The 16,389-nt window shown below is 39.1% G+C and overlaps 1 protein-coding gene across 1 annotated transcript; it reads left to right on the top strand.

Annotated features, from left to right (window-relative positions):
- Positions 1–8,034: 8,034 nt before the first annotated feature.
- On the top strand, positions 8,035–8,410 carry LOC110909765 (receptor-like serine/threonine-protein kinase SD1-6). Its single transcript, XM_022154536.1, has 2 exons — positions 8,035–8,178; positions 8,282–8,410. The coding sequence occupies exons 1-2, from the start codon at positions 8,035–8,037 to the stop codon at positions 8,408–8,410; spliced, it is 273 nt and encodes a 90-aa protein (XP_022010228.1).
- Positions 8,411–16,389: the final 7,979 nt, after the last annotated feature.

Genomic DNA, 16,389 nt, shown 5'->3' with positions numbered 1-16,389 from the left:
GCGTGGTGTTAGCCTTAGGAAAGGCTAAGTAGTTTCTAGCGAGTGCGAGTGAGAATGTCGAGCAAGCTCGTACAAAACCCCTACTGGGTTTGCACAAGTCGGTCTGTTGGTACTTAGACTATAGACTAGGTCGTTTCTAAGACATTGACCCGGACTAGGTCGTGTCTTGCCTAATTCCCTATAGTTATGGCTTTGATACCAATCTATCACACCCCAACCGATGGCGGAAACATCAGGGCACGACACTGAGCGAAACAGATTGTCCAAGAGATTCCATAGCAACTATGATTACCAAATATTTAAGCATTACGTCCCATACCGTAACATACAAAGTAGCACAGTTATTACCGATAAATAGTTCTCAAAGACAAATAAACAACTGTTCCAACAACTCATAAATTATTTAGTTTGTTTCTAGACTCCCCTAGCTCGATTTCCACAAAGCAGGCATAGCACATCATCCTAAACACCTGTCACACACGTTGAAATAAAAGTCAACACACATAGTGTAAAGGTGAGCATACAAGTTTAATAGTATAGTAGTAGCGAAAGCGATTTATGCATAACTAGCATGTAACACATAGAAAAGTGAAGCAAGTAGGTTATCGACAATGAAATATGCACAGACGTGACTGCGAGTTGTAGAGTGCACAACACATATCACCACTGTGACATGTGAAGAAATACCCCTAGTAACCCCCGTTCGTGACAGGCGTTGAGTCCAAACTATAGTACTATCGTTGCTAAGGTGTCAGGAAACATTCACTGTGTAAACATAACACACAAGCATTCATCGAATATCAAGTATAACATGTGAGAGTGGTTAGCGTATAAAATGTGTTTCATTGTGTGATCGATGTGATTTGATATAGGTAACGTATGTAACACCCAAAAGTGCGTAAAGCAAAAAGGGATTGAGTATACTCACTGAGCGTTGATAGTGCTAAACACGATCTGTGTTGGATTGAAGGGAGCGCTTAGAGATTAGCCTGAACACAGTACGACAGTATGAGCGTTGAACGGTGCGTTAAACAGCGTGACGGAGTGACGTGAGTGACGGCAGTGATCCAATCGGATGACCTTCTGAATGGATGACCATTCGGTCAGAGGGTTGTCTATTTGGGATGGATGTGTTTGTGTATGATGGAACTTTGAAGTTTTCGTTGTAGCATTTTGTAAAAATAGAAGTGTTTCTACAGATCAAGTCATCCAGTCGGATGGTCATCCGGACGAATGACTGTCCGGTCGGATGGCCCTTCGAAACTGAAAACCTTCGAAATTTTGTGAAAATGTTTAAATATTGAAAAGAACTCACAAGGCATCCGTTCGGATTGTCGTTCGATCGGATTGCGATCCGATCGGACGGCAGTCCATTTGGTAACCTGTTTGTTTGTAAATTCGTTAAGTTAAAAGTTTATGGTTGAACCGAGATGTCATGACAGCGTGTTAAACAACGGAAACCCCATTAAGCCCAAGTCATCCGATCGGATAGAAATCACCCCGTTCGATCAGTAACTGTTCTTGATGGAACTTCATGTTCAATCCGCTAAGTCGGTCATCTCTTCGATAGTGATTCGTTCTCAGTCTGGCACTTCACTAGAGAATGAGGAGAAGGCCCAAACGAGCTCGGGTCCTATCGGTTTTATGTGAAAAGTTGAGAATGTTGAAGAAAAGTTTGAAACATTTAACAAGTGTTTCTATTCAGTTGAATTTAGTGTAAAACTATGTAGAAATCTATTAGATTCGAACCGTTCTTGCTAGGATGAAGTCATTCTCCGAAGTTCATAAGAACCCATGATGATGTCACCTTTGAACAGCCCGAACTCAGGTGATTTCATGGTTAAAAGTTGAGATTTGTAGGTAAAAATGATGAAGATGTGTGCATAGATCAAAGAAGTACAAGGTTTGAGATGAAAACTTACAAGAATCGTGAGGAATCGACATAAAATAGGCCAAGAGTGTGCTGGTCGAACGAGAGCTGTCACATCATATGAACAGTAGGTGGTGAGGAAGAAAGGCGGTGCAAGTGAGACGGATCAGAGGGCCTCCCGATCGGATGGCCATCCGATCGGGAGGTCATTCAGGCGGATGACCATTCAATCGAATGGTCCTTCGATCGGACGACTTTTGCCAGTTGGTTTCCGACTTTTGTTTCGTGCGTTGAGCGTTGCGATGCGTTGTGAGTAAGCGATACGATAGTATTAAACAATAGTTTCACAAATAACCTAACTAACATACAATCATAAGTAACCTTGCGTTTCCAATTCGCGATGAGGTTGCGTTGTGATAGCGTTGCGATTGCGTTTGCGATTATCATCCCAAAACATATATAAACATGCACAAGTAACACATAATAGCACACACACGTAAAACAATATCCATAATCTGTAATTCGAGTTACGATGCGATAGCGATGAGATAGCGTTAGGTAGATTAGCGTTTAACTGCGTTTTATTGCATTTAGTCCACATAATACAATTAAAGTAACATAAACTAAAGTATCGATTAACAAGTCGAGAAGTAAAAGTAGTAATTAAGCAAGGAATGACAGATCGAATTAGCAATCTTTTCTTCCTTTGACTTTGACTTGTACTTTGACTTTCAAAAGTCGGGTTGTTACAGGTCAGACCATTGAACCGGTAAGAAGACTGGTTTGACGTCTGGTCCGGTTTTGAAAACATTGGGTTGCGCAGTAGTGGGGATGATGGTTTGAGGTGCGGTAGTGGTGGTAGGATGGTGTAGATAAGAAAGAGAGAGAAAGTGTAGGTGTGTGTGAGATGTTTGTGTGCAAGTACGTGTATATAGATCTTATGGGCTCCTACAACATGCATGGAGAGAGAGCATAGCTCTAGTTGTCATTGTATTTTTCTTTCAAGCATCCATTAATAACAATCTTCAGCTTATTTTCTTCTTTTTACTTTACGAGTTCAGATCTAATTCATTACTGAACGTTTGCAAACCTTGTCACTTTTCAACACAATTTTTGGGTTTCTATTAGTTGTCATTTTTATATAGCAATATGTTACTTAAATTAAAGATATAAAGATGTTCGCTTTTATATATATACATGAAAATCCCAACAGGTATGCTCTAGGGATGGGATTGGTATGGTACCCGTACCGGTACCGAATTTAAACAAAAACTGGGTACCAAATACCATATCAAATATATAGGTACGGTACGGGTACGAGCACCGGTACTAGTACGGGTATTTTCGGTGCGGTACCCGCTGTGGTACCATTTTGTTTTTATATAGTTTTTGAGCACTTGTACGAGTACTAAATATGTAAAATTGACATGAGTACCAATATAGTACGAGTACCAAATAGGTAAAATTGGTACGAGTACCAATACGATACGGATACCACATAGGTAAAATCAATATGAGTACTATAAATACCATAATACGAAATAAAACATAATACAAAAAAACTTTTAAAGGTCCACATAAACTTCAGTACCAGTACCCGTTTTTTACCCATACCCGTACCAATACTGAAAGTAGCGAATACCAAAATCAATAAAACTTGGTACCGATACATGTACCAAATACCTAAAATCGGTATGGGTACAGGTACGGGTATGGTACGGGTACGAGTACATGTATTTGGGAAAAAAAGCTCATCCCTAGTATGCCCGACAAGTAACAGGCCGGGTTTGGGACCGAGATTAGCTATACTCAACCAATTGCCATCCCTAGACGACCCGCACCATTTCAACTAGCCCGCCTCGCCGAGACCCGCACCATTTTAGCCTGACTGGGTCGCCACCGATCCACGTCTTTTCGACCCGACCCGCTGAAGACTTGTATCGTATCGACCTGACCCTACTGGCCGACAACCCACATCGTTTTGACGCGTCCGGGCCAACTCCCGACCCGCACCGTTTTGACCTGACCCTACCAGCCGACGACTCGCACCATTTCAACCTGACCTGGCCTAGTGTGGGCCGGGGACGGCGTGTCGGGGCGGTTGGGTTAGGGTGGCAGTCCGTTCAGGTTGGCAGTAGAGAGATGGTGGCCGATAGATTCTATTTCATTTCTTCCTCCACAATTTTTTTTTTTCAATTCATTTCTTCCTCCACAATTTTTTTCTACAACTAATTTTTCGTTGGACGTTCAAAAAAATGTATTTGCATTCAAAGTATTGATATCTGTTTTTTAAATTTTGTAGACCAATCACCTAGAGTCGGAACTTCTGAAAATGGCTCTGGCAATGTTGTAAAAATTGTCTCTATTACCTTCGGTACTTGTGTAGTTCTGATAATCTCATTGATACTCTTTTACTTGTGGAGGAAGAAATTGCAACGACACAAGAATTCCAACATAGATAGAAAAGGTAATTTTAGTTTATAATTAAAAAAATCAGTAAGTATGATTGTAGTAAACGTAAATAAGTCATTCATGTTGTATGTTTTAAATATGCAAATTTGCAAGTCAGAACACACAATGATCATGATTAATATGTTCTTGGATCTTGATGATAATAACCATCGAAAACATGAGTTTCTACTGAAGAAAGGAGTTATTGTGCCAGGTAAAAGCGATTATTCTGGTGACACGCCTGTTAGAATTATATAAACTTAGTTATGTTTTATTTATTAGTATGTAAAGTATGATAAGTGAACGTTTAGTTTAGATAAGATATTATGATATGTAATAAGCGGGTAATTAGCGGGAAACTGAATTCAAATAACTGCCTTTCAGTTACCCGCCAAAGATAACCGCCAAACTAATAAGTATTTAATCTTGGTTGCCGGCAAAGATGTTGGTTATCAAGACAATTTCTGTTACATCAAAATTGTCCACTTTCTTTCTTTGAATTCTCCTGCATTCTCTGCATCATCTTGTTAATCAAACATGGCTGCAAGTCTCGTACATGTTTCCGCTGCATCTGCAAGTTCTTATGCACGAGACCAACACGATCCGGATGTCCAACATAGTGGTATCAGAGCCACTACAAGATTTGATGCGGAGATTAAACCCACTGCAACATCAATGCCCTGTCAACATTGCATTGATGAGAAGAACGAAAGAAAACGACGAACACGACGTGAACGATTATGTTACTATTGCCATTTGCCTGGTCACCAGATTTACACGTGTAAATCCAAGGAGAATGATGAGGAGTCGCAACTTATTCGGCAAGCAATTAACATCGGAACAAGAACCCAGAATGAGGAAGTGCATTGCCGAGAAGAAATGATTGTTACAGGAACCGATGGTGGGCAATGGAAGGGTATCTGGTATGTCAACCCGACATTTAGTCATCATTTCGTGAACAATATAGATGTTTTTAAGCGAGTAAAACATATAATGGGGGTAGAAACTCGATCCGGAATGAATAACTTCTTATTCATCCGGGGAGTGGGAGTAGTCGAAATAAAAATGGGAAACGAAACACTGAGCGTTCCTAGTGTTTTCTACTCACCGGATATTAATCGAAATGTTCTAAGTCTAGAACAATTAACTCTTCAAGGTTTTACGGTTCGACGTTCTGGTGATACATGCAAAATCTTTCCCATGTTCTCATCTCCGGTGATGAACACAAGGAATGATGTGACAGGATTAACGAAAGAGGAGGAATTAGGAATAAAAGAGAAAGAAAGGCTGCAAAACATGTGTGGCGTAGATGACGAATTCAAAAATGATTATTTGAATTCGTACTTCGAAACTCTTAATGTCTCGGATGAAACGGATGTTGATTGGAATCTGATGATCCTAAAATCATTGGAATTCCACGAGTTTGATGACTGTAAAGCGGTGATCAATATGCTTGATGATCGTGAATACGTATTCAAGTATAGATTTGAACTGCAAAAGAAATTCGAAGAGATGGTTAAATGGTTTCTAAACGAATATTTAGGGATCACTCATAGACCTTTTCCTCCTTGCACCATGGATAAACAGAAAATAGATCTACTGGATCTTTATATGTTGGTTGATAAGGATGGAGGGTATCGAAATGTTACAACAGAAAATATGATTATTGCAAAGGATATGGGGTTGGAGTACAAAGATGGTGATTTTATACGGATAATACATGCAATGTACTTAGACACTCTAGAGTACTACTACAAATTCAAAACGGTTCAACAGAAGGTGCATGATAAGGGAGTAATGAATGAAGAGGCTGAATTCTCAAAGGAAGGTCATAAGAGAACTAACAGTCTGGGCGGCTGCAACGATGCTGTGGAAGGAGGGCACCATGAAGTGGAACCAACACAAGTGGCGTTTTTTGCAGGTATAAGGGATGATAACTGGAATCAAATAAAGAAACGGAAGAGATTCAACTTCAACCAAGCAAGATGGGCCGTTGAAGAAGCCAACCGAAGTGTAATGAAACAAGCTCACAAACATAACCAAGTTTAGAGGGGTTATGTTAGAATTATATAAACTTAGTTATGTTTTATTTATTAGTATGTAAAGTATGATAAGTGAACGTTTAGTTTAGATAAGATATTATGATATGTAATAAGCGGGTAATTAGCGGGAAACTAAATTCAAATAACTGCCCTTGCAATTACCCGCCAAAGATAACCGCCAAACTAATAAGTATTTAATCTTGGTTGCCGGCAAAGATGTTGGTTATCAAGACAATTTCTGTTACATCAAAATTGTCCACTTTCTTTCTTTGAATTCTCCTGCATTCTCTGCATCATCTTGTTAATCAAACATGGCTGCAAGTCTCGTACATGTTTCCGCTGCATCTGCAAGTTCTTATGCACGAGACCAACACGATCCGGATGTCCAACAACGCCAACTAATGAACTCGAATTGCCTTTGTTTGATTATACAACTTTGGCTATAGCCACAAACAACTTCTCTGATGCAAAAAAAACTTGGGCAAGGAGGTTTCGGACGTGTTTACAAGGTAAACATTATACTCTACAAACATTTATAGTATCGTATCGTATAAGACCATGTATATGTTATAGGACAGTACCATTCATAATAAAACAAATACAATTTGGAAAGTTGATAAATAAATAAAAACTCGTATTAATATGAAATAAATATCATAAGAAAAAATGGTTAATCAAAGATTTGTGTTTTAATTCCCAAGGTATAACACCTGAAGTAGTAGTTGCACCACTGTAGATGAACTTGTGAGCCTGAAATCGCAACTGATATATTGTAGTTGTTAAGCACTTTTGTGTGTTTGTATATGCCTTTTCAGTTGTAGTATCTAGAACCAAAGTAGAAGACTAATCTTTATAGTCACCAAAAGGAAATTTGCCAAGTAAATGAACTGCGGGAAAACTATATTGTTTTAAACATCACTAATAGCAACTTCAATGGTTTAAGAGACAGTTACAAGCTCTTTTAAATGGTTTATCATTATGCAAATTGAACAATAAATAAATAATTATTTGTTGTTGATCATATTAGGGTATTTTAATGGAAGGTGAAGTTGTAGCTGTAAAAAGGCTTTCAAAAACATCGGGACAAGGAATCCAGGAACTTCAAAATGAGGTTCGATTAATCGCAAAACTTCAACATAGAAATCTCGTTCGACTACTTGGTTGTTGCATCGAAGTTGAAGAAAAGTTGTTGGTTTATGAGTACATGGAACACAAAAGTCTCGATACGTTTCTTTTCGGTAAGTTTCTTGTGAGCTTTGGATTTTTTTTTAATATTTCGACACATAGGTTTCTTAGTTGAAACTTAATATGTTCTTTGAAGTCATTGCAGATAAGGAGAAAAATGCACGAGTTAATTGGCAAAAACGATTAGACATTATATCTGGGATTGCTCGAGGGCTTCTTTATCTTCATCAAGATTCAAGGTTTAGAATCATTCATCGAGATCTTAAAGTGGGTAATATTTTACTAGACAAGAATATGAATCCCAAAATATCTGATTTTGGTATGGCATGGATCTTTGGGGGCGAGCAAACCGAAGCAAAAACAAAGATAGTGGCTAGAACATAGTAAGTATCATACTTTTGTTCATGCTTTTATATCGTTACTTGATTTCCTTACGTGTTATATTTTCTTATCATCTCCTATTTTTTTATTATGCCTAGTGGATATATGTCTCCAGAATATGCAATGAATGGTATTTTCTCAATAAAATCAGATGTCTTTAGTTTTGGAGTTCTAGTGCTCGAGATAGTGAGTGGTAAAAGAAATAAAGGATTCTACTGCGGTGGTAACCTAGTTAACCTCATCGGGCATGTTAGTACAAACACTACATATTATATTATACAGTTAAAATCGTTTGGTCCCCTCTACTTTAAGCTTTAGGTCTAAGTTACTAAAGAAACAATGTTTGTTTCAGGTATGGAACCTATGGAATGAAGGCAAAGCTTTAGAAATATTAGATGAATCAATAGGGGTTGAGTTTTCACAAGATCAAGTATTGAGATGTATACATATTGGATTACTATGTGTTCAAGAACATGCCTAACATAGACCAGACATGTCAAAACTGCTGTTGATGTTGAGCAGTGATGTGATAAAGTTGCCACAACCGAAATACCCTGGATTTTGTACTGGAAATAGAGGTTGGGAAAAACTCCTAAAGATTGTGTCTATATATATGGTCTTGTTATATGAACAAAGCACGTTAATGAAAAATGTCCCTCATTCTCTCAATTGTTATATACATATAGATGTTGCTCTTGGAGTGTTGTTTCACAATACATTATCGGTGCGTAAACCTTTTAAAGTTGGATCATTATTCTAAGGTATATCAACTTTATATCATTAGAAGATCTTTACTTTTGTTTTGATTATCTCAAACAAATGTCATATTGTAATTCATACAATTTTAGGTTTTATTGAGATTCAATTTTTTTTTTCTTATTTTGATTCTCTCAAACATAATTGTATTGTAATTTATACAATTTTGTGTTAGATATTTATTATTGACGACGAGCTCTGGGCTTGCTCCTATGAAATGGTGACTGGGCCTGAGCCCATTTAGATTTTCCCCACATGCTCAATGGGTCCTTGTGGACCTGATTCTAGATTAACCCGGTAGATTCACATAGATTAACCAAGTAGATTCACATAGATTCCAATAGATTCCAATGGATTCCAATAGATTCCAATGGGTTCACGTAGATTCCAATATATTCACATAGATTAGAGTTAACAACCTCATCACAAAACAACGAAATCTCGCATAGCACGTGGCACAAAAGTTCGGCAACATGACGGAAGCACTTATATATAGGAAGTACCAGCGGCGTATCCACCATGCTTCAATCATGCCACGTTTGTCTCGTCATCGGTGTCATGCTTCGTTAATCATAACATTGGATTCCATCACATCTCACATAGATTTCACATATATTAATCAAGTAGATTCAATAACATGGATTAACCCAGTAGTTTCAACAACTTCAACCCGAGTCCACAAAACTACAAACTTCACTCAGCGTGTGGTACGAAGGTTTGATAACATACCAGAAACACTTATATATAGGAAGTACCAGCGGCGTATCCACCATGTTTCGGACATGCCACTTCCGCCTCGTCTTCGGTGCTTGACTACGTTTCGTATTTTGTTCCTCCTTCGACACACATATAGATTACACATAGATTACGATAGAGTACACATAGATTACACGTAGATTCCACATAGATTACACAAGTACTTTCCAATAGCTTAGATTTTAACCTTCTCATCACCGGTCTGCCAAACACTAAGCTTCGCATGGCACGTGGTACGGAAGTTGGTAACATGCCTGAAACACTTATATATAGGAAGTACCAGCGGCGTACCCACCATGTTTCGGACACGTGACTTCTGTCTCGTATTTCTATGCCGTGTTCCGTTTAGTGTTTCACAACCACAATAACGGATAGATTCATCAAATAGTTTCACATAGTATTATAATTGATCAAGATTCCCTCATAGATTAACATCATGAACAAAGCTTCATAAATTTAGTTTGATTCTGAGATTAGAATTAGTGTTTTAGATTGCGGACATATGTGCGAACAACGTAAAAAGTCTCAAAATAAACGAAGAATCAAGTTTAAAACCACACATGAAAATCGAGATAACATAAAAGATAGGCTCATAAAACATAGGATTGTTCCGGGTAGAGGAACGGTGACCAACCAAAGTGATTCGAACACCTTTCAAATTGAGGCAACGCGTCCTGACTTACTTAGACAAATACGTCATCGATGATAGGCCTACGATATTCGTCCTTTTGGTTATTTCACTTTCCTAATTGATTAGTGGTTTCGAGACTTTGGCGAGACATGAAAACCAAAGAGTGGGACTAGTTATCAAGGTCTTAGTTTCACCTCTAACTTGACAACATTGTACCCTAATAGCGTCGGTACTTATCAATGGATAAGACCTACTAGAGTATAATAAGGAGATTTCCCATCAAGGTTTGGATGTCACTCCTGTCTTGGGGGCAAATCTCGTGCTAAACTACAAACTCTGATTAACAGTGTTTTCAAAGTATCGAGTGTATATTATGTCAGCCTCAAGAAAGGCATGTAAGTTTAACAGGGAAATGTGCTGCTAGGAAGCAGATAGGGTAGAATGCATAAGTTTTAAACAAAAGATAAGAGTCAAGATTCCTAGAACTATAGACTAGGGCAAGTATTCCTACTTATCCTAATTCCCTATAGTTATGGCTCTGATACCAATCTGTCACACCCCAACCGATGGCGGAAACATCGGGGTGCGACACTAAGCGTTCAGATTGCTCATGAGATTCCACAACACTAGATATTTCGATATACATTAGATTGATTCAAACATTGTCTAATAGCGTTCACAACCGAACATAAATATTACGTACAACTCATCAAAATAGTTTCAAAGTTTCTAAATTTGACTAAGATGTGTTTCTAAGCAGCATCCTAGCAATTTCTTGATTCACAGCATGCTATCGGCCTGCAACATGTATTAAAATAAAGTCAGTACAAAAGGCCCTGGTAAGTATACAAGTTTGACTAAGTAGAATAGTAGATTTAAAAGACTCATATCCATCATGTAAATGATATCAAAATAGTTTCAGCCATGCTAGTGTTCGCAGTCCAAGTGATAGCCTCAGTGTCCCGATGCTTTGGTGTTTTCCCAAGACTCAAGGAAAACTAGAATCCTCCTAACAATACCCCCGAGATTAATGGGGAGGTGCATCTTCCTATAGCGCTACTATTGTTAAGGCGGAACTACACACTCTAGATTAAACGTTCGCATAGCATAAAGAATCAAGAATCAAGAATCACAAGTTTCACATACACATAGGATAGAGTTTAGATTCCAAAAGTTTCATGTTTCATAGTTAATAGAATACTTGTTGCATCCCAAAGTTTAAAACAAAAAGGGATCGAGTATACTCACAGTGATTGCTTAACAGATTAATTGTTATTGGATCAAAGGGAGCTCTTTATGTTTAGCCTGATTAGATTACAACAAATAAGTGTCGAGCAGGATAGCGAGATTCATGCAAGTGTCGGATCAGTCATCTTGATCAGATGGCTTATGTGAGTGGGGGACGGCTTGCCATCCGTTCGGATGGTTATCCATACGGATGGCCATTCGATCGAATGGTCATTCGATCCCAGGTTTAGATTTCCAAAAGTTCAACTTCCATGCCAAGTGTTCAACCCTGGTCACTCCGATCGGATGGTCATCCGATCGGACGATAGTTCGATCGAGTTGCCATTCGATCATGGAGGTTTCCAAAGTTTCAAGTTTCTAAAAAAGTTTCTAAGTGTTGAAAGGTTTCAAGGCACATGTCACTTCGATCGGATGGCCGTTCGATCGGACGACAGTCCGATCGGATTGCCATTCGATCATCATGACTTGTTCTGCTTTGCAATTTGTAAAGTTTCTAAGTTTCTGGTTTGACGGTGACTACACGCTACGTCTTGAGATAACGGTAAACACAGCAATGTTCAGCCTGTCTAATCGGATGGGATTCACCACGTCCGATCAATTGTCTGTTTTTGATGATGTTCATGTCAGACTTCGGTCATCTTCTCCGGCAACAATCCATTTTCCAAGCCGACTCTAGACTAATCATCAAGTCTACAGTCCGTTTGGGTCCGGGTTCCATCGTTTCAAGTAAAGTCTTAAGAAAAGATGGAGAAAACTTGAGTTTTAGCATGAAAAAGTCTAGATTTGTCAAGATTCGCTGTAAAAGCACCTGAAATTCCTTAGATCTGAGCTAGATCTTGAACTGAATAACATCACTCACAGTTTGTATAAACCGCCATGACGGCGTCACCCTCAAGAGCTCAAATCTCAGAGATTTCCTGGTGAAAAGTGAGATCTCGAAGGATAATCTCGTTTAAAACCACACATGAAAATCGAGATAACATAAAAGATAGGCTCATAAAACATAGGATTGTTCCGGGTAGAGGAACGGTGACCAACCAAAGTGATTCGAACACCTTTCAAATTGAGGCAACGCGTCCTGACTTACTTAGACAAATACGTCATCGATGTTAGACCTACGATATTCGTCCTTTTGGTTATTTCACTTTCCTAATTGATTAGTGGTTTCGAGACTTTGGCGAGACATGAAAACCAAAGAGTGGGACTAGTTATCAAGGTCTTAGTTTCACCTCTAACTTGACAACATTGTACCCTAATAGCGTCGGTACTTATCAATGGATAAGACCTACTAGAGTATAATAAGGAGATTTCCCATCAAGGTTTGGATGTTACTCCTGTCTTGGGGGCAAATCTCGTGCTAAACTACAAACTCTGATTAACAATGTTTTCAAAGTATCGAGTGTATATTATGTCAGCCTCAAGAAAGGCATGTAAGTTTAACAGGGAAATGTGCTGCTAGGAAGCAGATAGGGTACATAGAATGCATAAGTTTTAAACAAAAGATAAGAGTCAAGATTCCTAGAACTATAGACTAGGGCAAGTATTCCTACTTATCCTAATTCCCTGTAGTTATGGCTCTGATACCAATCTGTCATACCCCAACCGATGGCGGAAACATCATGGTGCGACACTAAGCGTTCAGATTGCTCATGAGATTCCACAACACTAGATATTTCGATATACATTAGATTGATTCAAACATTGTCTAATAGCGTTCACAACCGAACATAAATATTACGTACAACTCATCAAAATAGTTTCAAAGTTTCTAAATTTGACTAAGATGTGTTTCTAAGCAGCATCCTAGCAATTTCTTGATTCACAGCATCCTATCGGCCTGCAACATGTATTAAAATAAAGTCAGTACAAAAGGCCCTGGTAAGTATACAAGTTTGACTAAGTAGAATAGTAGATTTAAAAGACTCATATCCATCATGTAAATGATATCAAAATAGTTTCAGCCATGCTAGTGTTCGCAGTCCAAGTGATAGCCTAAGTGTCCCGATGCTTTGGTGTTTTCCCAAGACTCAAGGAAAACTAGAATCCTCCTAACAATACCCCTGAGATTAATGGGGAGGTGCATCTTCCTATAGCGCTACTATTGTTAAGGCGGAACTACACACTCTAGAAACGTTCACATAGCATAAAGAATCAAGAATCAAGAATCACAAGTTTCACATACACATAGGATAGAGTTTAGATTCCAAAAGTTTCATGTTTCATAGTTAATAGAATACTTGTTGCATCCCAAAGTTTAAAACAAAAAGGGATCGAGTATACTCACAGTGATTGCTTAACAGATTAACTGTTATTGGATCAAAGGGAGCTCTTTAGGTTTAGCCTGATTAGATTACAACAAATAAGTGTCGAGCAGGATAGCGAGATTCATGCAAGTGTCGGATCAGTCATCTTGATCAGATGGCTTATGTGAGTGGGGGACGGCTTGCCATCCGTTCGGATGGTTATCCATACGGATGGCCATTCGATCGAATGGTCATTCGATCCCAGGTTTAGATTTCCAAAAGTTCACCCTCAAGAGCTCAAATCTCAGAGTTTTCCTGGTGAAAAGTGAGATCTCGAAGGATAATCTCGTAGAGAATAGTGTAGTGATCAAAGATGTACAAAAATCTAGTGTAAAACGTACTGAAATTGCCGAGAAACGGAAGAAAAGGGGGAGTGCGTGCATCTGGTTCGAAGGAGGCTGTCACATCAGTGGGAAATGATGTGACAGCTCCTATTTATAGTGCAAGGAGGAGGTAAAGGCGGTGTGCAGTGGATCGGATGACACTTCGATCAAATGGCCCTCCGATCAGTGGTTCGAAGGAGGCTGTCACATCAGTGGGAAATGATGTGACAGCTCCTATTTATAGTGCAAGGAGGAGGTAAAGGCGGTGTGCAGTGGATCGGATGACACTTCGATCAAATGGCCCTCCGATCAGATGGCCATCCGATCGGATTGCCATTTGGTCAATCCCATCCCATCCTTTCCGCGTTCCCATCTTTGATTCGATTTGCGAGTTAGATTAAGCGTTGCGTTGCGTATTATTGGGTAATAGTATCACATAACTAGATTTCATCATTGACACAAAAGTTTTCCACGTTTCATAGTTTCCGCCAGTGACAAGTCTCTAGTCTCTCGTTCAACCAAGTCTCTAGTTGCACGAGTCTCAAGAGTCAAGCACCAAAGTATCAAGTATCAAGAATCAAGAATCAAGAATCTAGCTTCCAAGTATCAAGTATCAAGCCACAAGAATCAAGTATCAATAATCAAGCATCATAGTATTAAGAATCAAGAATCTAGATTTTTAACATCACAAGTATCAAAAGTGCCAAGTATCACATAGTTTAGGGACTAAAATTGACAATAGCTAAAAGTCTAGGGACGCAGGTGTTACAGTTTCCCCTCCTTTAGGAGATTTCGTCCCTAAAATCTAGGAAGAAGACTGCTCGAAGAGCTGCGGATACTTGGTCTTCATCTCACTTTTAAGTTCCCAAGTGAATTCGGCGCCGCACTTTCCTTCCCATCGAACCTTGACTCTGGAATTTTGTTGCGCCTCAGTCGCTTGACACCTTGATCCATGATTTCAACCGGTTTCTCCACGAAGTGTACAGCTTCATTTATTTGCAAGTCTTCGAGGGGAACCTGCAGTTCCTCGTCGGCTAGGCATTTACGTAGATTAGATACGTGGAACACTGGATGCACATTGTTTAGTTCTTGTGGCAGGTCGAGTCTGTACGCCACCTTGCCAATCCTTTCGAGTATCGTGAAAGGACCCACATAGCGAGGAGCGAGTTTTCCCTTCTTACCAAAGCGAACCACTCCCTTCCAGGGAGATACCTTGAGAAGAACTCGGTCACCAACATCAAATTCCAGAGGCTTGCGCCTTTAATCAGCATAGCTCTTTTGTCTGCTCCTAGCCTTGATCAAGTTATCACGGATCTGAAGAATCTTACCCGTTGTTTCTTGAATGAATTTAGGGCCAGTAAACTGCTTGTCACCAACCTCATGCCAGCTGAGAGGAGATCGGCACTTGCGACCATACAAAGCTTCGAAAGGAGCCATCTGAATACTAGAATGGTAGCTGTTGTTGTACAAGAACTCAATCAATGGTAAATGTACATCCCAGTTACCACCAAAGTCGATGACACAAGAACGGAGCATATCCTCTAGGGTTTGAATAGTACGCTCGGTTTGTCCATCCGTTTGAGGATGAAAGGCCGTGCTAAGATTCAAATGAAAACCCATAGCGGATTGAAAGGTTTGTCAAAGACGTGACGTAAAGCGACCATCACAGTCCGAGATTATGTCAAGGGGTGTAACACCCCAAAAACGGGTTTGGTAATTTAGAACCCGGTTAAGATAAAGGAATGGGTAAAGTACCGTTAGTAGTAAAAGTGAACGCATAAACAAAAATAACTAGGAATAAATTAGCCTAGTGGTGTCATGTATATAAGTAACAAGATGGTGAGTTTTAGTCCCATATGTAATCAAAACGAAATTTAAGGGACCAAAACCATTAAGATGGAAACATGGGTTTTATTTATGAAAGTTTAACACACACAAACACACACTTCGCGTGTGTTCTAGATCGAGCAGGAGCTCCATGAGCTCAAAACCCTAACTTCCATTTATTTCATCAAATTGAAAGGCAAGATGAAGCTTAAATTCATAACCGAGCATGGATTAATGATCACCTTCACATGGGGATCATAAGGTATGTCTTAAAACCTAGGTTGGTGATTATGTATGAAGTGGGTTATGTTGTAAATCGCAAACTCGTATGGAATTTAGTATGAGTATGTGTTAGAATCATCATATAGAATATGGATTATGCATGGTTTGGGTTAATTTGATGTTTGGAGGTGAAACCCACTTCTTGTGGTGAAGATGGCGACATGGGTGTGTCACCCATGTCCAATCCTTGTTCAAATCTTGTTGTGCTATGTTGCATGTGATGCGTTCTTGTTAGGTAGATTGGATGTGATATGAATTTGTTGATGTTTTTGTGTTAATTGATGAATGAAAGCATGAATTAGGAAGTAAAGCATGAAACACTTGTACATTATGC

The sequence above is a fragment of the Helianthus annuus genome, chromosome 15, assembly GCF_002127325.2.
Source record: "Helianthus annuus cultivar XRQ/B chromosome 15, HanXRQr2.0-SUNRISE, whole genome shotgun sequence".
In the NCBI taxonomy this organism is placed as follows: Eukaryota; Viridiplantae; Streptophyta; class Magnoliopsida; order Asterales; family Asteraceae; genus Helianthus; species Helianthus annuus.
The sequence above is the reverse complement of the archived record's forward strand: the minus strand, read 5'-3'. Positions and strand labels throughout refer to the sequence as shown.

What these genes read in the sequence shown, in the direction of transcription:
- LOC110909765 (XM_022154536.1), top strand. Translation starts at nt 8,035, where the DNA reads ATGTCTCCAGAATATGCAATGAATGGTATTTTCTCAATAAAATCAGAT. An exon ending in TAGTTAACCTCATCGGGCAT is followed by an intron (nt 8,179 to 8,281) that starts GTTAGTACAAAC and finishes TGTTTGTTTCAG; the next exon opens with GTATGGAACCTATGGAATGA.